Raw genomic sequence first — 24384 nt, forward strand, 5'->3', positions numbered from 1 at the left:
AAAAAAAAAAGCTTGAAAATAGCTTGCAATAATTTCTCATTAAATAAAACTTGATGTTTTAAAATATACACTATCTTGTGTAACAAAGAAATCAGGATTCCCAGATTCTGCAAGTCTTACGTTAAACAGCACTTTTTTCTAATATCACCTTGCTATACCCATTAACCTGTGAATTGAGGTGTAGCTAACATAGAGAAGGGCAATAAGCATCTTTCTCTGAAAATGCAATGGAAATTGCCCTGTGTTTCATTAAATTTGTATTCATCATGCTTCTAGCAACAAAGCTGTGATACAATTTACACATCATTCTGAGTACATAAAAAGCTTCCCATATTTCATAGTTTCCACATTTCTACCAAGCAATTGTACAGACAGTGACCCACATCAGTAAGAAAATTCTAGTATTTCTTTCTGGTCTATTAAAACTAATAATCAATTCTACTACTGTGACAATGCTAAAAATTAAAAAAAAAAAAAAAAAAAAAAAGTGGCTTCTACTCAGTAGGGAAGATATAATTTTTGCAAGAGAAAAAGACTGAAAAGATTCTCAGTTGATAACAAATGAGAGCCGCAGGGCTCAACCCATCTCTGATTTCCTCAAACCTCTCTTATTGTTCCCACCATGAAACAAACCCTAAACATGGTTTTCCTTTCCTGAGGAGTCTCACCAAGCTCACTATATTATATATAAGCACTCTCAGCATTCTTTGTATGCCTTTATCAGTCTTAAAATAAAAATGGCTTGCTTTGTGTCTGTCAAACATAATTAAATCACTTAGTGTTCAATTACTGAGACAAATGCTGACAAATCCATTTGATTGCCACAGACAAGGCTATGCAGTCCATTGTGGCATTTTCCTCAGGTTTTTTCTTCTTGATGTTGTTCATACTGTTCGGACATTACTTATGAGATGTGGTGTCCTATATGCATTTATACAACACTCAGGAAATCATATCTTCAGCATGACCAGGAACAACTCAGCTGCTTATACCTAACCAGGCAGCATGAAACCTGTGTGAATTGGTGTAAACTGCCCCAAATTCTGTGTTACCTATCTTTCTTCACTACCACTGCTAACTGGTCTAGCAGATGAAAGGTGTCTTATTGACAAACTTTTGTCACTTTTATCCTTACTGAAGTGTGAAAATATCTTTTCCTATCAAACAAACCTTGAAAGTATTACAAGCCTCCTCCTGGAGGAATATAAAAAATTCACTACAAAGATGGGTAACCCATAAATCCAAAGAAATGCTCTTCTATACTTTTCTTATTGAAGATGAGTTCTACAGCGTGCTGAACTCATTTCTTCAGTTACTCCCAAGCCAGACTTCATATCAGGAATGCACTTAAGCTTGTGCTGAAAATTAAGATAGCATTTCAATACCATTGAGGTTTAAGTCCTTCTATCATGTTCCTAATGTGTTCCTGATCATGGAATCATAGAATGGCTTTGGGCTGGAAGGAATCTGAACAATCATCTTGTTCCATCCCTGCTGCCATAGGCAGGGACACCTTTCACTAGACCAGGTTTCTCAGAGACTCATTCAACCTGGCCTTGAAAATTTCCAGGGATGGGACATCCACAACTTCTCTGGGCAGAAGAGGTCTGACCTAGGACCTTGAAGCAATCTGAGAAAAGATTCATGGTCAGTCTTCAATTAAGTGTGAAAGCCAACCTCATTGTTGGCTTCTTTATTGCTGGTTCTCGTGTTGTTGTTTGCATTTTTATACTGAAACAAGGCTTTAAAGCCTTGCTTCCTAACATGGTGGGATTTTTTAAATGAGGTCATTAAGGTCTTACTACCCTATAACCTAAAGACAACACAGATAAATGGAATTAAATCTCCAAGAAAATCAATTCCTTAATTATTCACTACACTCATAGAAAAAGAATATTTAGACTGCTCAGCACCTGTCACAAAGGAACTGAACTTTCATAGTCCAGAAGAGCTGCACTCTGCTTCCAAAAACAGTTTGTGTATTTATAGTAATGCTTTCTGACCTCCTTTTCTCATTTTCTGGTGGGAATACACAAACTTAAAAAGAAAAAAAAAAAAAAGGAATTTAATTATAGCAATGCTTCATAAATAAAAAACCCATCTTGGTACAGTCAGCACACAGGGTAAGCCCTGGTGGCCTCTTCACAGACTACACGTACATATCTGTTTGCTTACCTTTCTTTACTGGTATTGCTACCTAGTGATTAATTGACAAATACTGTAGGAAAAGAGCATAAAAATACTTGGGAAAAGCAAGTCCAAAACAACACCTGGAACATTAAAACACTGGACTAAAAATTGTTAAGACATGTACCTGCCATTAATACTCAGTGTTAAACAATACTGAATTGTTTAAATTATTCTTATGTTTGGTCCTGCAATAGACCTGGATATAAAGAAAGTTCAGGAAGTTTTTCTCCCTAATTTTAGCAGTAACACACACACAACCTCAAAGAAAAATGCTCTTCATGTTCCTTAAAGACAAAGTAACTTAGTTTCAGGTGGATAAACAAATTTAATTCTTATTTCTGAATTCAATCCTTGGTATCTATACAATACACTAATATGGTTGGACAAACATAAACCTGATTTTTTCTCATATAAAGAAGCCAGAGCACAGACTAATTTTGAGATCTTGAGTTTGGATGGGTAGAAGTTAGAGTGTAGAAAATCTGCAAAAAATCATGAACACAGATACTAGGTAGTAGGCATAAATATAAAACAGCAATGAAGGGAAGAAGCAATGATTTAAAAAAATCTCTGAGTCACGTTTTAAAACTTTTGGGGGAACTAAACACCTTACACATGCCAGTTGCTAGAGCAATGCCTCAGGTTGAAATAGCCCAGAAACATAAGACTTGCTGATGAATTCACAGCCTAACTCAGAAGCAGTTCCTTGGAATCTGTGCAGTCATTTTCAAGTAAACCCTGTGTAAGCAAGGGGAAAATGTAACCCTTTACCAGCTTATCAGTATTAATCTTCAAGTATTCTGTCATTCCTCGCATCAAGGTAAGACTGAAGTGTGAAACAAGCTGCAAGATATGCTCATTGCCACAAAGAAATTTAGTTGGGTTCTTTCTTAGAATGCCTAATTCCCAAATCAAGTGTTTCTCATTCCATCCAGGCATGCAATTATGTATCCGTTACTGACTGTAGCAGTAAAACAAATCCACTGCTGGAATTATGAATTAAAAGTAGGTCCAGCCTTTTCACTTTGGGTAAACTGACCCTGACCTGACATTCTTACCACACAGCACTGGCAAAGAACATTCCAAAAATAAAAAGGGGCAGGGGGGAAAAAAGAAGAAAAAAAGAGCAACTTAGTGCAAGACCAAGGGGGTTTTATCTTCTTCATTAAATGGAAGGAAATAGATCATATACAAAATGCATAAAACAGGAGCAACAGAGATGAATAATGCATCCATTACTTGTTTACATAATGGAGTTATTTGATCTACTTTGACTTCTCAGGCAGAGCAAAACCAAAACATAATGGTTTTCCCACCTTCTTCCAAGAAAGTCCTCAGAATCTCCTGTCCTTTGAAAGGCCACAGGATGCTATAGAATACTAATGAACTTCCAGGCATTGTCGGTACGCCTGTAAAATAGCACAGGTGATTTTGCCCCCAGGGAGACACCAATCACTGGGCACCTCTGCCGGATCGAATGAGTGAAGCTCAAGCACTCAGGCAGGAGGTTGCAGACAAGTGTCCATTTGTGTTCAGATGGCAGAGAAAATGTGCCCAGGGGAAAGAAGAACAAAGGTATTTCAGAGGGGTTTTAACAGGTTCAGAGGTTATTTTAACAGGTTTAGGGTCTTTTTACCCATAAACAACACATACTTTTGTGAACTTTTAATACAGCAATTTCTCTCCAAATAAGTGTTTTAGAAAGCTCTGGAAACTTCTAAATGCTCTCAAATGTCTTTGTCACTACTTTACAAATTCAAAGGCTGTTTGATAATGTTCAATCATTTGAACATCAAAGTTTTGTAGTGAAAGGTTCAGTCCTAAACTGAAGTCAAGAGCTGCACCCTCCAATGAGGAAAAGTTAAAAACCTGACGAGACCAGCTTCTGTTGACTTTACCTGTGCAGGTACACATGGTATTGCCCACATTTTTTCTTTTTCTTCTTTTCATTTTTTAATATTTTAAACTACCCTTGAAAGGATGACATTCACCTCAATACCAAAAGACACACTTCCTCTGTGGCTCCTCTGGCTAATTTTCTGCTAGGACATTCTACAGCAGGGAAGGAATTTTCTGCTTCTCAACTGAAACTACTCCACTATCATAAAAATATTACAGCCAAACATCAGTGATGAAGAGGTAAACCAAAACATAACTTTTCAACCATAGCATATTTTTCCCCTCATTTCATGCCAAAACATAAATTTTCAGTTGCTAAATTTCTGACCTACAAGTAGTGCTTAAATTCAGTACACCAGAGCTCAGAAGGTTTGGTCCAGCAGCTGTGCAGGGTTGCCTGGCCTGCCCAAACTGTTATAGTGACTTTTGTGTAGGATTTTAAGGTGCAGGCACATGGTAGAGTTGAAAATTCTGAGATCATATATGGACAAACTAACTTTACAGGTCCTCATCAGCATTGCAATGGGAACAGCTTCTTTTTCTGCTTTACCTGAAAATTGCTGAGGAAGCCTTGTCTCCTGTAATGGCAGAACTACATTTATTGGGTAAAAAAAAAGTCTTATTACAGGACAATTTCAGCATTACTTTCATTCTAGCTAATCTAAAATTAACATTAAACCCAGCGACTTACCAATAAAAAATAATGCCTGATAAAGATTTATATACAACTAAATTTAGTCTAAAATGTAAGTTAGTTCTAAACTGTGTGTAATAACTTTCTACAAAGTGCTCTACTGTATAAAAATGGTTCACTTGTCTTAATAAAAACAATTACATTAATAGGACTGCATTTTTCTCAGTTTATATATTTGAAACTTAAGAAAATGGCTTTTCTTCCCCCATCTGATTTATTTAGTTAATATCGTCACTATACACTCTCTCAAATAGCTACATCCAGAAGTAAGAGGCTCCTGTCATTTATCTTTCATTATACTATTTTTTTCTAGCTAATCTCTTTCCATCATTACTTCTTACATATGAAAGCACCTTTTACTTACTATTGTAAAGTTTGAATTCTAGGGGTTCTTTTTCTTAAGAGAGGATCTTCTCATTGTCACCTAGAAGATGCTGAAATGTGTTGTACAAAGCAATAGAACATGGCTTCTCTGTCAGAATTTGCTTGGGTGCATTGACAAACTGGGCATCGGTCCTTTCAATGTACATTCGAAGATGAGGTTTTTTTCAGCACGCCTTCAAAATAGTGTTTTTATCTATTCCTTTCTCCCAAAGAATTGTTTGTCTCTGTCAGAATGTGAGAGATTTCAGTTCTGATGGTCCTGAATGTTGAGGCACAATCTAATCCCCACAGGGAGGGCTCTGGCACTGTTTCTTCAGGAGAAATGATAATAAGAATATATTTTGTAATCTGCCAGAGTTGCTCTAGTTCTACGAAGCTGTGGAAACAAATATTAAGAACTCTTGCCTAAAAAGCCCACTTTTACTGGGAAACAGTGTGATGGGTTTTACATTACAGACATAAGGAATACAGACACGTTTATTGTCACTAAAGTGAGTGCTCCTAAAAGCAATTATAAATCAGACTAGAAAAGGTAACCAAGTATATTGTACTCAAGCCGAGGAAAAGGGATAGGAAGCTTGGGAAGTAACTGCTCTTTCTCATGACTTCAGTGAAAATATTTATGAATACAGCTAACAGTAGTTGAACTACCCTGTCAGCCTCTGTCCCTAAAAGGTATGCATTTAACTTAATTCTTGTAGAAGGATAGTAATTTTAAAATGAGGTTGTACTTGGCAGTCACTTTTGAAGCAATTTAAATATCTTTAGGTGTTTTGACAACTCAGCAACTTTTCAATACATAATCCGTTCCTGTCACTCAGAGCAGAGTTTCTTGAGTCAATTCTCACAGGATCAGTGCTAATAGTAGTTTAAGGCAGAACTTACCTCCTACAAGTAGAGGAAAATAGCAAAAAAGAAAATTTAGTCTTATGCTCACTGTTCTGACTCTGAACTTTTTCCTTACAGATGGCCATGGTGATTTGAGTTGAATGAGCAAACTGTACAAGCTGCTTTTAAAAAGCTGGGATATTTCTTTTATCTATCCTGAAGAAGACTCACTCAGTTTGTGTCTGTAGCATTTCCTCTGTAAAAGCCAAACTGCCAGTCTCAGGCAGGCATCCAAAATCTAGTTGTTGTTTTTCTTCTTGCAGACTATTTTCAGGAAGAGATGCAACCAGTCCAGTGGAGCTCCCCAGAAGGAGCACAGGGCCAAAGATACCTATGATGAAATGATTCATCACTTCTGAGACTCCATTGTATATTTTAAGACAAAAGCAAATGTTAGATGATATAATATGACCACCTACAACAACAGACCACATTAATTCAAATAAAATATCTCTGTCTGGCTTCCAGTGGCATGGGAATGGCTAATAAGGGTTTTCCAGGAAGGTATCCGGTCTGCATTTAAACACCAGAGAGAGAAGCTGGGCTATATTTGTACGTGATTTTCCTGGTTAACAACGCAAATATCCCCAGCATCACTACATATTCGCACTCAGAGCCATCAGAGCAAAATAAATAATTTTAGAAAAGCTGCAGCTCCAAAGCCTTCCAGTGGGTAGTCAACCTAGAGAGGAAAGAAGCAAAACCAGATTTGAGGCAGAGTTGCACACAGGTAGCAGCATTTACATCTGCATACTTCCCAAAATAAGAAATAAAACCTAAACCCAAAGCTAAGTAGAGACTGCAATTTAAAATAAGATTGCAGACTCAAGAAAAAAATTATACAGTTGTTTGGGGCTGTTCTTTTCCAAAAAGGCAACGTGTGGTGTTGGATTTGATAGGGGGAGAAGGCAAAAAGAAAAGGGTCTGATTGTCCCAATTATGACACTGTATCAAAAGGCAAAAATAATTATTGGTAACATCCTTTTAAAAGAGGAAGCACAAAGGTACTCCAGAAGTCAGAATGAAGGCCTGCCAGGAACCAGACTGATCTTAACGATTTGGATCATGGCCACAGAACTGTATTTACTAAGAGCATTTTGCTTTTACTGATGGTTAAACTGAACATAAAGATCAATATTACCTGGAAAGGTTATAGAGAGAATGATCCCCTGAACAGTGAGCTGATTAGCCTTTGCTTCAAGAGGGAAGAATATATCTCACCTGCCTTCATTCTCCCTCCAGGATCTAAAAAGTCTCTCTACAGAGGATGCACTCAAAAATGCTGGTCACAGAAGAAAGCACAGCTGGAGTTCTGAGGGCCAACACAACAGGTCAGCAGCTCCACTCCTCTCTGCCAAGATCACAGATTACTGCCTCTGTTCTTCAGCATCAACAAGGATTCAGATGATATTAGTGAAAACTGTCCGCATGCTACAGACTAAAAAACTAATTCCTAGTGTAAAGCTACTGCTATAAAGTCATACAGCTATGGATGATCTGAATGGATAATTACAAACATTCTTACACTTGCAACCCAAAATTATTTGGGACTTAACAAAGGCAAGAAATAATAGGGGAAAAAAATCTCAGAAAACACAAGAACTGTTCTTTATAACAGTGTTTATATCTTTGGAGAAAACAAATAGAGTGAAGCAAGAGCAGTCAAGTGCTTGATGCTTACAATGGACAAGTGAGGTATTCTTTCCTTGTAATAACAATGTTACTCTTTCATGTAACTCTTACTAAAAAGGTAAGTGTACAGCTGTTGTATAGAATTCATGCTTTTCAAGCCCTCCTCTTCTTCATCACTCTTCCCTGGATAGGACTTTGAAGGTTGTGGCTCCAGTTTATGGAGACAGCTTCTGTGGCACCAGTGATGTACATGGTGCTTCCCTCCCACACCAACTTCCTTTTCTTTCCCACATCTGTGACCCCATTTCTTGTGTTACACACGCACGAATTCAAACACAGAATTAATGTAAAGCCTATGGAAAATTCAGTGAGAAGTAAGGACTTCAAAGTTGATGCAACTCAATTATTACAGGTATTTCAACATTTTTTTACCATTTAGCAGTGTTACAACAAAGATACACAAATAGGCAAAACACTTAAATTTGCTGCAGTATGACAAAGATGCAAAATGTCTCTCTATATCTAATCACTGAAGAAAATATTTTTAGGTTACACTTGTAACAAAAGTGACTGCTATAATGTACCATTTTTTTTAAAAACAATGTTAGAAAGCAGAATAATCCACTTATGCATAATTAAAAGCAACACTCAAATCACCTGTGGAAATGAAACATAACTGAAATGTGCATTAAACATGCAAAAATATTTCTTAAGTAGCTTACTGAATAATACCTCATGAGAATTGCTTTTAATTCACAGACTATGTAGCAATAAAGTGGTCCCTTAGAAAGCAATCATTATTATGGAGAAAACCCAAATTTAAAAATTAAAATTCATTCTACTACCAAGAAAAATAAAAAATAAAAATCAGTCTCACCATTTTTCACAAAAATATTCCCAAACTTTCATATCAGGATGACAGCAGCCTTTTATTTAGACATTTATTTCAACCAAGCATCATATGTTAGTAATCTGTATAAAAGATCTGTATAACTAAGCAACCAAGAAATGCCTCCTTCAGCTGGTATTTACTTTGAAGGGCAGTGGAACAACATGAATTACGGAGTTTAAGCTCTACAGAGCAAATATTTGCTCTCGCATGCTGAAAACCAATTTGTGACATGTGTTGTATATATTGGAAGGTAGTCTTATCATGGGTGGTAAAAGTTTACAAGTTCTGGAGTGCTCCTTTCTTTGACTTCCTTTCTTGTAAGAGAGATAAGATGCTCTGGCTGAGCTAAAATAACACCACGAATATCCAATAGCATAAGATAAATATGATTAGTGATGGAACTGGATAAATGGTATCAAAAGTTTCTAAAATTTTTAAGAAGAAAAAAAAGATATGCATTTGGGGGGGCTTTGACTGGTAGACAGGTTTCTAGAAATGCTCAATATGTATCACAAAGCCATCTGCCATTATCATGCAGCAGGACCCTCTCCAAGTGTCTTTTTTTCCATTTTCTCCCCATAAGAAAGGATTAATGCACATTTTAATTCAAGTTTTACCAGTCTTTCAAATTATACATTTTCCAAGAGAAGCTCCCTGAAATAGATGTTTTCATATTTCAAAATTCCACTTATTAAAAATGTTAATTCAGGAAAATGCACTGCTGGTGTTGCTTCACTGCATTTCAGGATGAAAACAAGTATCAGAATGTCTTAATTTCAAAAGAACCTATAACAATTTACTAAACAGCCCTAGCAATCCTTTAACTCTAGGATAGTATTCTATACCTTATGGTCTATTTGGAAAACTCCCGATTTATAATGCAGCATTTGTTGTCCAATTAAATGCACCACCAAATCTATATTTTAGATCTTCCCTCCACTCAAAGATTTAACCATTAGATACTTAGATAGTATATATGAAGGGATAAAAGTATTTCAAACCTCGCACAAGCAGCAAGCCAGCATAATTCAAAATTTAATGTTATCTCTACTAAATCAACTTTCAGAGAAGTTTTGAAAGTAAGTTGAGATGCTTACAGCTATTACCTAAAAAAATAAGAATCTGGATATATCGATTCCCTTTCTTCTATTGTAGTAGAAGAAAACTTGAGCTTGTTATAGAAAAAGTGTCTAAAGCAAATGATTTCTCAAAATTACATGCACATCTTCACACACTTATTAGAAGCTTAAAAGAAAAAAGTGATGAGCAAAAGCAGCTGGCAATGCAAGACAGTCTTGTTACTAGTATAAAGCAGAGTAGAAATGCAAAGCTCAGAAGGGATGCCATGTTTTCTGGACATAAATCAGACAGGAAAAATGAATCATACAAAGGATGAAAGAGCAGCTGACCACAGAATCACACAGCAGCTGAGCCTGGAAGGCACCTCTGAAAATCACCCAGTCCCAAGTTCTACTCAGAGCAGGCTCAGCTAAACCAGGTAGCCCAGGGCCACGTACATTCAGATTCTGAACATCACCAATGGTGGTCACCCCATCACATCTATGGACGACCTGCTCTGGTGCCTGACTACCCTCACAGTGTAATCAAAAAGAGGGTTTTTTTCTGCTTCAGTTCCGAAGCCCTACCTCTTGCCTTGTCACTGACTACCCCTGAGAGGAGTCTGTCTCTCCTTTACATAGAGAAAATCCCCAAAACCTTGTCTTCTCTATGCTGTACAGTCCCAGCTTGCTCAGCCTCTCCTCATTCAACAGGTGCTCCAAACACTTGATGACTGTGGTGGCCCTTGGCTGATCTCCCTGCAGAGCATCCAGTCTCTTGAACTGAGGAGTCCAGAAGGGGACACAGCCCTGCAGAGGAAGCCTCCACCAGCTGGTAAAGCTCTGCTTAATGCAGCCCCAGAGGCTTTTGGCAGCAAGAGCACACTGCTGGCTCATGGCCAACGTGGTGCCCACCTGGACCCCCTGAACCTTTCGCACAAAGCTGCTTCCCAGCTGCTCAGCCCTGCAGCCTGTGCTGGTGCATGGGGTGAGGTGCAAAACAAGGTCCAGTATCCCTCCCCAGCCTCTGTAACAGCACAAAGCTGCTCTGGCAGAATGTCTCTATGCCAAGGCCCAAGTAACTCACAGCTCCAAGTACACATACATATAGATGTTCAGACACACACGCTCATATGATGTTCATACATGTGTACACCTACACAGGTTAGCTGTAAATACACAATATAAAAACATACAACAATTTTTGAGGGTTGCAAATATTTCAGTTTATTAGCTATAGATAAATTTCAATTTGTTTCTCAGGTCAAGCCAATTGAGTTTTATTTTTAAATGTAACTGTAAGACTATAACTGGTTAAAGTGAACGATACAGGATACACTTTGCTTAAATTAGAATGCACAGTTATACCTCTTCATGAATTCTTTTTCCCCTAGCCAACCATATTTGAAAGAGGAAAAATGATTTAAATGTTTAGATGGAATTGGTGGTGAAAAAAAAGTAGTTATGACATTCTGACAAAAAGAGTAGAGCTCATTAAGCAAATCCTACTACCTATTTCATGCAAGTAAATGAAAACTGGTTCCTTGAGAATAGCTGTGGTAAATCCGGGGACCAAATTTAAACTTCTGAGGGATTCTGATCCTGTGGCAAGAAGAAAACAGCACAGTATAACAAATATTGTCTGATCAGTCTCTAAGCAATATCTACTTTCCCTCACCATCTTTTATAAGTTAAGGAATAATCAAAGACAATAAATATCTTATTTATCTTAGGAATTTTATATACATAGGATGTTGGGAAGAAGTGCATTTCCTTCCACTACTTTTTCAGTGATAGAAAAAAGAATAAAATCCTTATAGATGAACAATAAAGAAATGCAGTAGGATGAAACTCAGCTTACAAAATAGTCAAAACACAAAAAGGCAGTAATACTCAAAAATTTGAAAATCAAAAGTCAAATGTTCTGCATTCCCATACTAGTACTGATGCTTAGTATATTCATTATCTCAAACAGCAATGGGCAAGAAAGTATTAAAGAAGCACAAAAGATAATTCTAAATAGGCTAGTAAAGACTAAGAAATTTCCAGGAGATCAGTCCTTGATAGCCATCAGTTTACAGTAATGGCAAATGCAAACCAGAAGAAAAAGTCATAGAAATTAACTGAGATTTAAACAAAAGCATAGATAACCCAAAAGCAGTTGTTTTTCATTTGCAAAAAAGCATTTACCTCCTAACAGAAGTCACCAACAAAAATGACTGTATTTGAATATCTAGTGTTATAAAATTTGCTTAAAAATAAAGGTAAATTAGTATTTTTCCATTAAGGTTATTACTATGATTCAGTACATTGCTTTGAATGCAAAGATTCAGTTGCTGTTGTCCCCAGTTTTTCTTCATGAGAACTTTAATATGTTTTCAAGCTAATTTTAATTTGTTATAGAAAAACGAATGACCTTTCTTCTCCAGGCTAAATTAAACTTGACTCTTGTGTATGTATGATCAAGTATGAAAAAAACCCAGGAAAAACAGTTACTACAGTTGATAAAACCTTTTTTTAAAGTAAGATAGACAAGTTTTTTTTCTATTGGTTAACTGTTTCTCAAGTCTTGAAAAAAAAAAAACACAATATTTTTTCAAAGAAAAAAATTATCTGCAGTATGTATGCATGAGCAGAATTTTCCTATTTTAATGATGAAAAAAAACCTCTGCAGTATATTACCTGAGTAAACTGACAGTTAACTCAAGAACAGAGTCTGCACAGTTCATAGGAAGCTGTGTCCTTTGCAATAACAGCAACAGTGTGTTTATCTAAGAGGAGTTTGGGTGACTTAATTTTTGACCAAAATTTGGTCACAAGTCAAGATCACTAATAAAACTATGAAGCTCTTCAGACACGGGTTTCAAAAATATATCAGGAATCTTAAGTCTTGCTGGATTTATCTAGAGCATGGTATGGGTACATGCTGTGATGCACCTCAAAACCCCATTCTGAAGATGATCCAGCCTGAGCCCTGGCTGGAGCACATGGGGACTCTCAGCTCACATGCTTGGCACACCTCTCTGCAGAAATCAAACTCTGGAGGAGGTAATTCACACTCCTGGAGATCACTCTTCAATTCTAGTCTATCAGTTTGGAGATAATAATTTTGCCCGTGAGCCAGCTGTAAAATGGGGGTAATAGTCTTTGTTACCTCACAAGATAAGCCTGTCAAATCTCTCACAGAATGGACCAGATGCTTTGAAATCAAATTGCTGTATATTTATCAAAATGCACGTCTCTAATTGTGCTTAACGCTACTAGAGGCATTTTTCAGACACTGTACAGGCCTCTGAACATAGTGATAACAAATGAGAACTCTGAATGAAGCCATGTTCTGTTTATGCCTGGGTTTGCTACACCTTTGCCATTTCACTCTGGGAAAGGCAATTCACAGCCAGTCTGCCATGAGAATGGTGCAGCCTGGCTACAGTCCCCATGCTCCTCACTGCAAGGTTTTTTGTGCCTCCCAATACACCCTGATCTTCCTTCTCTTGCCCCAGCCACAGTTTTTCAATCTCTCTGCTGGGAAGAGCTCTTCCCTGCACCCATCCCCCTCTCTGCCACTTCCCCTTTGCTCCCACCAGGTATATTTTGTTCATGTTCCACTAGCCAACTAAACTTCTGGGCCTCACCTCTTCCCTTCCTAAACACAACAGGGAAAAGCACCAGTACAACTAATCAGCATTGCCTGACAGGATCATCTGAACATCTCTGTTCACCAGAGAAAGATCCAAAAATTGCAGTCATGGATCTGAAAGAACTGGAACCAGATGTAATGCTACATCACCTGTCATATGCAAGATAAACCAAAAATCTCCTGGCTATTTTAATTTGACAGACAACATCATTCAGCCAACCATCTATCCCTTTTCATGTTTTAACTTTGGGGGAAGGAGAAACAGAAGCAAATAGAATGACCCAGATGAATTTAAATGCTCAAGTTAAGACTGCTAACTAGGATGAAAGGAATTTTTGCTAAGGTTTTCTTCTTTGAAGAAAACATTGATAACCAAGATTAGCCCCTGCAAAAACACACTCTCATTTAAATTTTTTGTCTTTAAAGTAAAGATGCTGTAGCTAAGCAACCTGGCTCTTCCTTAAACTGAAAGCTGGTTTTCATAGCACCTTGTTTATCACTGAGAACTCTAACAAACCTCCACCTTACTTTATGTAACAGTGTCTGGGGGAGTGCCAGATTAGATCCGGTTTACTGTCATAAGGGGACTTTTCCCATGAACACAGATGATGCAAAAGTTATTTTTAAAATAGCACCCAAAATGTTTTTTGTGTCTACTGCATGCTCTTCAAATACCCTGAGCTGTTGGAAAGAGCAGATACACCTGTCTGCTTCTGAATCCAAGAAGTGCTGGCTATGTTTTCTTTACCTGCATACTGAAATGAGTCACTGCCCTTTCTGCCTTAGAGTCCTCCTTCAGCCCAGGATTTGATACAGCATTTAGTATTTGTTTCCTACCACTAATTATGTTGTTTTAAGACAAAATATATCCTGACATGCTCTCTGCTCTGGTTGGGTACTGCTCCTATCCTTTGTTGAATGCAATCTGTAGCTTCAAGAATTATTATTATTTCCAAATTAGAAGCTAACTATAGTCCATAAACCCATTCACTCAGACTGAATCATCAAACAGCTTTGACTTCAAATTCTTTTAATTCTGACTACACTTTTCCGAAAGGATAGGACAGAAAATACATGCAAGTAATAAGCAAAATCAATGACACTGAGTATGACCCAGTGGGTTATGACTTCAGGTGCTAATCTCTTGCCACAGTTCCCCTCCCAGAGACTGTGCACATTAATAGCCTTTTCCCAGACTGACAAGGGCACTGAAAAGCATTTGCTTGAAAAACCTGGAAAGCATTGGGTTCCCCTCGGCCCCCCTCCCAATTCAGTCCCCATTACAATTCTATTTTTAACCAGCCCCCGCCTCCCCCTTGTTTAGCTGTTTGTAACCTTGCATTCAGTATAATAAAATATGATGGACACAAATGTTTTGTTAAACAATGAAAAAATATTTTGGCTGCACTGCTCATTTGTTTTCCCTTCTCAATTGGTTTTGTGCTTGTGCACAATAAATAAACACACAGTAGGCCTATGCATCCTTCTACAAACACAGATATGCAGCCACTGTATACAGACAGCAATGCAGCTTTCTTGTTTACTCTGCCTCCCTCATTTCCTCTAGATATTTTTGCACACTGTCATTTGTGGAATACTGTTAAAACCCAAAGGGACGTCAGCTGAGCCTGCCTCACACTGCAAACTGTTGGAAGGCTCATTAAGGCCAGGGGAACAGTGTGGAGTCTGCTGCCACTGCTCACAGACTGACGCTGCTGGCTGGAAGGATCCAGCCGTGCTCAAGGGGCCACACCAGCTGATTTCTTCAGATGCTCCTCAGCCTTGACAATATTGCTGGTGGCTCCACAAGGACTATAAAGTTGTTACTAAAAGTGCCAGCAGCCGCTGTCAGTGTTTATGGAGAAGAAATCCAATATAGTAAAAGTCTTCAAGGGTTTCAAACAGGGTAAAATTGCATGTTTTCTTACTCCCATAACCAGCACTGCCTGTACAATGAAATTACGTTGCATTTGTTATTGGGTGACTACACTTTTTCTGTTTGTTAATTTCAGATTTGTCTGCATCATTTTATGATCTACCCAACTTAATTATTTCTAACTACGTGAATATTACCTGTCATATTTGTTGCAGCCCCAGAGAATCTGAATATCTTGCCCAATAGCTTTTGGGGAAGCTTTTGCTTATTTGGGAGTCAAGGTAGAAGGCAGGAAGCAGAATGTAGCTCTCTCACAAAAGTGACACCTGGCCATCAGCCTCTTTTTGGCTGATCCAGTTATTAAAAGAAAGGAGAAAAACTTAACAACTGAAATAGACTTTAGCCATGGCTGCAATTTGGCTTTCCTGTGTTAAGTATCACCTAATTTCCTGCTTAATTAGGTTGAGCAGTGTCCAGTTACCCTGTGGTTAGAGGAGGGCACTCTTGTTCATCTAGGTTGCTACAAAATCAGGGATGTATGTGTACTGTCCACAAAAGAGAACAAATCAGGAAAAAAATCCACTACATATTAGGAATTTAGGTAGTCAATTTAAAAATGGGGAACCCAAAGTTCTTAGTGCTTGTTTTTGTTTCTGTTTTTTGTACTCAAGCGCACCGTACATGAAGCAAGATATTTAAGATCCACCAATCATAAGGAACACCTAAGTCTAAGGACAGATGAAGTTTAAGGAAGATTAGTACATCTTAGCATTTTGCATATTTGAGCATAATATTCCTAAATCACTCAATCTGACACTATTTTTTCCAAGCAAGGACTAGCACTACAACTATTCCATCACAATCAGGTTGTTCTTGATGACCTTCCAAAGACAAATCCCAGTGCCACAGTTAGCATCATCTCCTACCTGCTGTGCCTGACTATGTGAAGGCAATACAGTACTTTCAACAACAGTCTCTATTTTCTAGAAGTTGGATCCCATCCATGCCTTCCCTTTTTTCTGTCTAGCACATACAGACCACTGGCTTACCATATGTTTCCATGCACCTCCATCTCCCTCATTTCAACTGATTTTTATTTAGAAAATAAACACTTCAGAACAGCACAGAAAGTATATTTTGTCTGCCATGTGTCTAGTGGATTTTAGCCACTATAAAAGCATTTTGATTAATCCATAACTTTGGTTTTTTCCTCTCATTCTTACATAAAGTCACTCTTTATTTTCATAGCATTAGGGAAGAAGGGAGCTGTATTTCCAAAATTTTTAAATATTCTGAAGTATTGAGCTTTATACCTTTGGTCTAATGGTATTGGTGGACTGGGAACAGGGTATGGGCTATACAGTAAACACTTTCAGAGCCAAATCAGAAATTCACTATGGCAAAGGCTTATCAAACCATCTGCTCAGAGGCTATGCTGCAGTAAATACTCAAGTCACCCAACAAAACTGAAGTGAGCAAGGAGGGTCTAACTAGAGCAGAACTGAAAATCCAGATATCTCCATTCTCTTCTTACTCTGCTGGAGACAGACTTGGTAAATGGGGGCAGAGCATTCAATCATCAGCACGTATTTGTTTAACTGCTCCTAGGTAGATAATAGAGCACAGGGAATATGATTTCACTAACATTTATAAGCAAAACTGTGTGGAAAATATTGTTGCACAACTATGTAAGTTACACTTATTCCACACAGTGGGTTCCAACGAAACAAGTATGGAAAGCAGTCCATGGGACCTTCTCCTGGGTTCAGCTGTGGTAGTTTCTGCTCAGTACAGCTCAGTTTCAGCTGGTACAGTGCTGTGATTTGAATCCTCTGTGAGGGTAACGTTGATAGCAGCAGCCAAAACACCAGTGTGCTAAGCAATGCTTACATTAACTGAAGGGCTTTCCAGTTTCCCAAGCTCTGTCAGTGAGGAGGTGCACAAGAAGCAAGCAGAGCCAGGACAGCTGACCTGAGCTGGCAAAGGGATATCCCACACCATGGAACACCATGCCCAATATATAAGCTGGGAAGAGTTGGGCAGGAAGGGTCACTTGCAGCTGGAGGACAGGACAGGCATGGTTCAGCAGGTGATATTGTGCATCACTGGTTGCTCTTGGGTTTCACATTCCTTTTTCCCCTCCATCATTTTAGTAATAGTATCTTTTATTATCATTGTTATTACCATATTGCACTTTGTTTCCATTATTAAACTGTTCTTATCTCAACCCACCAGTTTTGTCTTTTTTTCCCCAATTCTCCTCCCCATGGCAGTGGGGGCAGGGGAAATGAATGACTGCATGGTACTTAGCTGCCAACTGGGGCTAAACCACAAGAGACCTAGGACTGGATTTTTTCTCTTTTATTCTTGGTTGCAGAGATGCAGTTTACAATCCCACCCCTATGCTAACATATTTTGCTCTTAAGACATTAGGACAAGGAGCACTTGCCAAAGTATATTATCACACTTGGGATAACTAGAATGGATTAAAAAACAAGGTTTACCAGATACATGGGAAACAGTATTTTCTTCTAGGAAGAAACATGAGTGATTTAAAAAGTATTCCCTTCAATTCAGAAGTCAAAAAGTACTTGGCAGAAAAATACATTTTTTCACTTGCAGAAATACTTAGTCTTAAATCAGTCTTTATCAAAGACTTGATTTTGCATTTCAAGTTTATTTCATGGAAAAAAATCAAAGAGAAAAATACAAAAAAAAAAAAAGATGTTTACAAAAATTTTGAGTTCTTCTTGCTCAAAAATGTTAGCAGCTGAATTCATCAAAACCAACTGTTTTTCTAAATTTAGACTTAGCTTTCATAAATTGGCATTTTACAGAAAATTAGGCAAACATCTCCTGTCCTGGTAGACAAATGTCAACTTCCCCTACACTTTAATTGTCCTTTCCAAAAGTACAGAAGTGCACAAGGTACCTACTCTCACAGAAAACAAATGGGTGCCTTTGAAATCACCTTTAACGGGAGAATTAAAAGAAAAATCAAAATGTATTTTGTTTAAAAGTTTCATTGAATACACATGACAGGCCTAGCCGAATGAGCTATGATTTGCTGACAGATGGAACCAGACACAGACCTTCAGAAGAAAGGGGAAGCAGGAAGGAACTGAGCACAAACATTTCAGTCAGCTCTGTCAAAATGTTGGCATTCCTACTAAGAAGGAATTACAGTATCCAATTCTGCCTGTTATTCTGTATCACTCTATCAAATGTTTTTCTGAATAATTACCATTAGCATTTCAGCTACTTCTATTACATTTTGCAAGTTGTCCAAGCAAAAGCGACACTGACATTAAAATCCTATTTTGATTTTGAGCACAAAATAATTATTTGACTTGCAAAGCAGAACCTCAAATTATTTCGTTAGTAATCTTTTTCCCTGTAACTGTTATCTCGTGACAATAATTTTGCTTCTGTTTTAATATCAATTATTCTGAAATGCAGGCACTCCTGAAACTCATGCATTCCATAACACCTCACACAGAAAGATTCCTTCAGCCCTACAAACCACATTTAATGTCTATAAAATAAATAACATTTATAGTACAGAGCTGCTCAGTGTTACTGAAGTGAGGTCCCTTAGGGACAGACATACCTCAGAATTGTTGAGATGACACCTGTGCGTCCCTGAGAACCATCCCTCGTTCGAGCACTGGTCAATGTCCACCTTCTGCAGGTTGATGTCAACTTTGACAACACCTCTGAAAACAGAGAGGAAACAGCCTTGAACACAATTATGGAAATAGGTTAAGCTTTTTTATGATGCTGTAGCCTGGAAAAGCAGAACTACATCTTTCTTCTAAATATGAAAATTGATAAAATGTCTAAAACCAGAAAAGTTTTGTGTGTCCAGAGCCATGGTCACAGAAACATTTTTATTTTAGACTTTACTGAGATGTAGTATGGGCAAGAGCTCAGTAAATCTAACATATTAAGACTAGGGTGGCAGCTAGGAACAAGTTGTATGTTCAAACAATGTAATGCCCTTCACATTTTACTGTGCAGCAGAGACCCAAAATAAATACAGTGAAAGACCTGCACTATTTTTTGCCAGCAACCTTCCCAGCCAGTTCTGAGTACGAAGTACCAGACACTGCACCTCACCCTATATCCAGCAAAAACTACATTCTCCCCTTTCCTCCAGGGAACCCCATTTGCCAAAACAACTGGAAAAAGCCTTTTTTTTTGTACTCTCCCCAGAGACAACCTGGCCTCCAGAGACACTCGGGCCTCTCCTCTGCAGCTCAACATCCTCCTCCAGCAAGCATCCAAGCCCTCTCCCCATACCTCTGCCAGCTTGCCCTGCAATAAAACCTGATACAACATCAGAAAGCTGCACAAGCCAGTGCAGGTCTGTGAAGACCACTGATGTCTGTGAAGCCAAAAAAATAAAGTTTCCTACACATACATGTCCTGAAGGACCACCTGAATTGTCTAAGTCCTATACCAAGAAGTCTCTAGGTTTCATCATCAACAGGTTACCTCAAAAATTCTTTTGAAAGAAAAGCTAACAAGCCAGTTTCAAAGCTGACACTCTATTGTATAAAAAACTTGAAAATCATCAGAAGAAAAAAAGGCACAAGACTGTAGTTCTATATCTTAAAAAAATAAAAAAAAAAGCCTTCTAAGGTTTACATATTCTTCAGAACAACCTAGGACATTTATAGCATCATTTTATCAGAGCATATCATCTATGACTGTTTTGCTGTGGTCCAGACTTGACAAAAATGTCAATATGCAACTTCTAGTTGCTAAATCATCACACAAACTCATTCATAGTAGATGAATGCTCTGTGCTAATTTCTTAAATCTAGAATACCATTCCTTACAAGTCAATCATTCCAGCCACTTGGGACAGATGTTTTCATTTCCACAGTCCGGACTTCCACAACTACAAATACCATCATCTCCCTTTCAGGTTGTGAACTAACAAGGGCATGGCCCAGCCTCTTTCTCAGAAGCACCTCATTCACCTCAAAGTGTGTTCCCTCTTTTAATTAATGCTCATAACACAATAATAGTAACAAGATAGCTACAGAGCCATATATTTGAGAGGATATGTACAAGAAAAATTAGAACATAAGAGTGAGCTTGATCAAAACCAGGACAATACTGTTTCCTCATATCTGACCCCAGCACAGCAAGACTCCACAACAGCTAAATTTAGACATTCATCTTCATGCTATATAGTAAATGGAAAAACACAACTACATCATGTAAGTGGTCAGAAGAATGCATGAGAAAATTACATAAAACAGACAGTAGGAAGCTAGATAGTACAGGAGCACTCAATCCCACTCAGTCTCCTGACTAGAATCTAAGCAATCTAATGCTGGGCACATTTAGAAATTACTTGAAATACTTAAGCACTGGTTCTAGCGAGTTAAATTTAAAATAGCACACACCACACCTCTGGAATATTCTGATATATTTTTAGTTTTTGTCTTTGTACACTTGTTTTGAACAGCAGTTTCACCAGGGACTGCTCAAACCATGTTTCTACCCCAAGGAACTGTTTTTCCCATGTGCTGGGTGAGCAATAACCTCAAAAAGAAAACTTGCCATACTGCACAGATTATCTCTTTAAAATGCTGATGTCAGTGGATTACAAATTTAACCTGGCAAGAAGGTGCCTGATTCAGATGCCCACTGCAGTAGAGGTAACAAATCAGTCATCTGGTCATGTGTAGATCCCACCAGGTAGGTTTCTAATCTTTTCTGGACCTTCATGAGCTAATACTGATATTAGCGTGTGGGCTGCAGACAGGACCTGTCCTGCAAATGAGTACTGTCCTCATGGCTGCATACAGGCACAAAGCAGGCAGCAGGACCAGGACCAACACTACTCCTTGCTCTCCTAATTCATGTTATACACCAGTCACATTGGCAAAGCTATCAAGGATTAGCATCATCCTGACTACTCAAAAGAAATCAGTTTATACAGTAGGAAAAGCAGTGATGATTCAACTTTAATAGAAATGCAACCCATTCACCTGAAGCACCTGATGGAAGAAGGTTTTCTTTCCTTTACATGGAAAGTTTTTCCCTTGTGTACACTTTGTTTTTAACTAGTAGGAGAAGAAACTCACCTTTCCCTCCTCAAACATTTCTGCAAAGAGAAGTAGAGATTTCAAATAAAGGACAAACTAATCACTGCCAAAAGAAAAGAAACATCTTCAAGAGTTTGCTGTGTGGTATCATGAGCAAGCCCTGTAGAAGAAGAGTGCCAGTAAAAAAAGGCTATAAATATTTTCCAAAGAAAACTTACCTAGAGGTTACTTGTGAGAAAGACAACACACACAAGCCAGAGAAATTAGGGTTATTAAGTACACTGAGAAGGCATTTGAGTATGGCCTTGTACCAGAAGTGCTACAATTTGGAGAATTCATGGCATGTTCCAATGGGACAAGCATCAGAAAACAGGAGAGCATCCTAAAACTCAGAGCCACATACAGGAAAGAAAGGAATATACTTCTGGACTTCTCACATCAGAACTGATTAAAGAACTTATGTCCTTTGAAAGCTCTTTAATACAATTACTTTGTTAAAAACAGATGTGAAAATCAGATTCATACAGCAACTATCATTGGAAGAAGCCTCTTGTGATCAAACAGATCAGCTCAAACCAGGCTCTTAAGTTGGGGGTTTTTTATACCTTCAATAATGGAGACTTCACCATCTCTGGGAAATCTGATCTAGTGACTGACCAAACTCAGTGTCCAAAAAAAAAAGATTTCTGATGTTTAAATGAAATTTCTTGTATTTCAGTTTTGTGCCTCTTGGGCTTTCCATCCTTTCATTGAATAAGGCTGAGAAAGGTCTGTCTGTCTCTCCTTTACACTTTTTCACTGGGTACTTACACATAAAATGCTCCTGGAGTCTTTTCTCCTCCAGGTTGAACAGTACCAGCTCACTCAGTCCTTCTTGTATGTCAGAAGCTCCAACCTTTAACTAACTGTGCAGCCTTGCACTAGGTTTGCTTCAGTACATCCATATCTCCTGTGCTGAAGAGCCCAGGAGTGGACATAGCACTCTTGATGGGCCCCACCAGGCTGGGTAAAGAGGAAGGATCACTTCCCTCAACCCATTGGCAAAACTTCTCTCACCAACCAGGAGGGCTGTTGGCTTTCTTTGCCACAAGCACACGTTGGTGATTCATGTCAAACTGGTGCCCACCAGAAGTATATCAAAAGTGACTGACCTCCAATTGGTCACCAGCTATCTATACACAGAAGGCTGCTGAGTTGGTTAAACACAATTTCCCCCTCAGAAATCCATGCTGACTACTCCCAATCACATACCTCCTCTCATGTGTTCCAGAACAGGTTTTCACAATTATTTGCTCCATCGTCTTCCCAGGGACTGAGGTGAGGCTGATCAGCCTGTAGTTCTTGGACTTCTCAATATCTTTTGTCACAAAGTACACTTTTCCATTCAGCAGCAAAGACATTGAAAAGACCTTTAAGGTCATTGAGTCCCAGCTATTAAGCAAGCACTGCCAAAGTCACCACTAAACCGTGTCCCTAAGTGCCACATCTTCTAAATACCTCCAGGGATGGTTACTCAAGCCCAGCAGCCTGTTCTGATGCATGACAATCCTTTCAGTGAAGCAAGTTTTCCTGCTATCCAATGAAAAACTCCTCTGGCACAACTTAAAGACATTTCCTCTTGTCCTGTCACTTGGGAGAAGAGACCAACCCCCACCTCACTCCAGCCTCCTTTCAGGCAGTTGTAGAGAGTAGTAAGGTCTCCCCTGAGCCTCCTCTTCTCTGGACTAAGCTCTCCCAGCTATTTCTCGCAGGATTTGTACTCCAGACCCTTCACCAGCTCCACTGCCCTTCTCTGGACTTGCTCCAGCACCTTTGATATCTTTCCTAAAGTGAGGGGCCCAAAACTGAACAAGAGATTTGAGGTACAACCTCACCAGTGATGAGTAAGGAGCAATGATCATTTCCCTGGTCCTCCTGGCCACGCTATTGCTGATACAAGATATCATGATCACAGTCATGCTCAGACAGTCTCCACATTCCTCCCAGGTAATCTGGCCCCAGTTCCACCCACACTTTCAATTTATGCTTAAGTTATGTCAGGATCACAGTTAAGCCATTCAAGCTCAAAAATATTTTCATAATACTTCTTCCAGAAATACTACAAAATTCCTTAATTTCAAACCAAGTACATGTTTCTTTTGCTTCTCTTGTACTAAAGTTTTTCTTACAAGAATGTTTGTCTTTCAGAAAACCCAATCTTCATGAATTCAATGCAAACTTTTTTACCTACACTTTTCTCCCATCTGCAGCTCTTCTGTAGCACAACCTGAACTTTTGATGTGGCTAAGTTGTTCTGGTTTTCCCTTTTCTCAGAGCTTTGGGAGTTTCTGGGGTGAAAATCTACAGCAAGAAGAAACAGGACAGTGCAGGAACAGGAAAGCAATCTCTCCTGACAGTTACAAGCTTCCACAGGATTTCAACTGGTTCCCCCCATCGTGCATATTATTATTCTTTTTTCACTAGACTTCTGCAATACGTGTTTAATAGTAACATCACAGTTCTGAAACAGTACCAGGGTCTGAAACTACCTGAGGATACAGCACTATCAAAAGCAAAGTTTCTTCGAGCATATATGTGACAAAGGCATCATGATGGTACAAGACTTCTACTGCGTTCATTTGAGATCCATTTTAAAACACCATCTCAGACTAGCACCCCGCTGCTATTACACAGAGCACACTAATATGATATATTTCTGAAATTCATCTGTGATTAATACAGTAGCTGGCACAGCCTGTTTAGCCACCCACATTTTCAGTTATTTTTGATTAAGCATTCAGAAAATGGAACATGTGAAAGAACACATCCTCCTAGAATGTATATGGACCAACTCCCTGTGTTATATTTATCGAACTAATTGGGAATAATTGCAGTGTTGCTATCTTGGTGTAAGCAATCAAGACAAATATCAAGGGTGTAAGAGTAGACTCAGTTTGTCAGCGTAACACGTTCATCCACACTAGCAATGCTGCCTGGCTGAACGCAAGCCACAGCCATAAGTTAATAACAATATTACTGGTAATTGTGGACCATCTGGCAGGTAAGCATATTTTGTTAATCTCCTTGAAACAGATATTTGTTTCCTGCCACAATTTTACGGTCCTTACAAACACAAAAGAGATACCTAAGGATTGCATGTCCATGTTAAACACGCAGTTAAGAAAGA

At 38.5% G+C, this 24384-nt stretch overlaps 1 protein-coding gene across 1 annotated transcript in view; it reads right to left on the reverse strand.

Annotated features, from left to right (window-relative positions):
* GPR158 (G protein-coupled receptor 158) overlaps window positions 1-24384 on the reverse strand; it is a 187165-nt gene that overhangs the window by 152979 nt on the left and 9802 nt on the right. The window contains exon 2 of the mRNA XM_053967378.1: window positions 18764-18869. Coding sequence (XP_053823353.1) covers window positions 18764-18869 — 106 coding nt within the window. The remainder of the gene's footprint in view (window positions 1-18763; window positions 18870-24384) is intronic.

This window comes from Vidua chalybeata, chromosome 1 (genome assembly GCF_026979565.1).
Source record: "Vidua chalybeata isolate OUT-0048 chromosome 1, bVidCha1 merged haplotype, whole genome shotgun sequence".
Taxonomy (NCBI): Eukaryota; Metazoa; Chordata; class Aves; order Passeriformes; family Viduidae; genus Vidua; species Vidua chalybeata.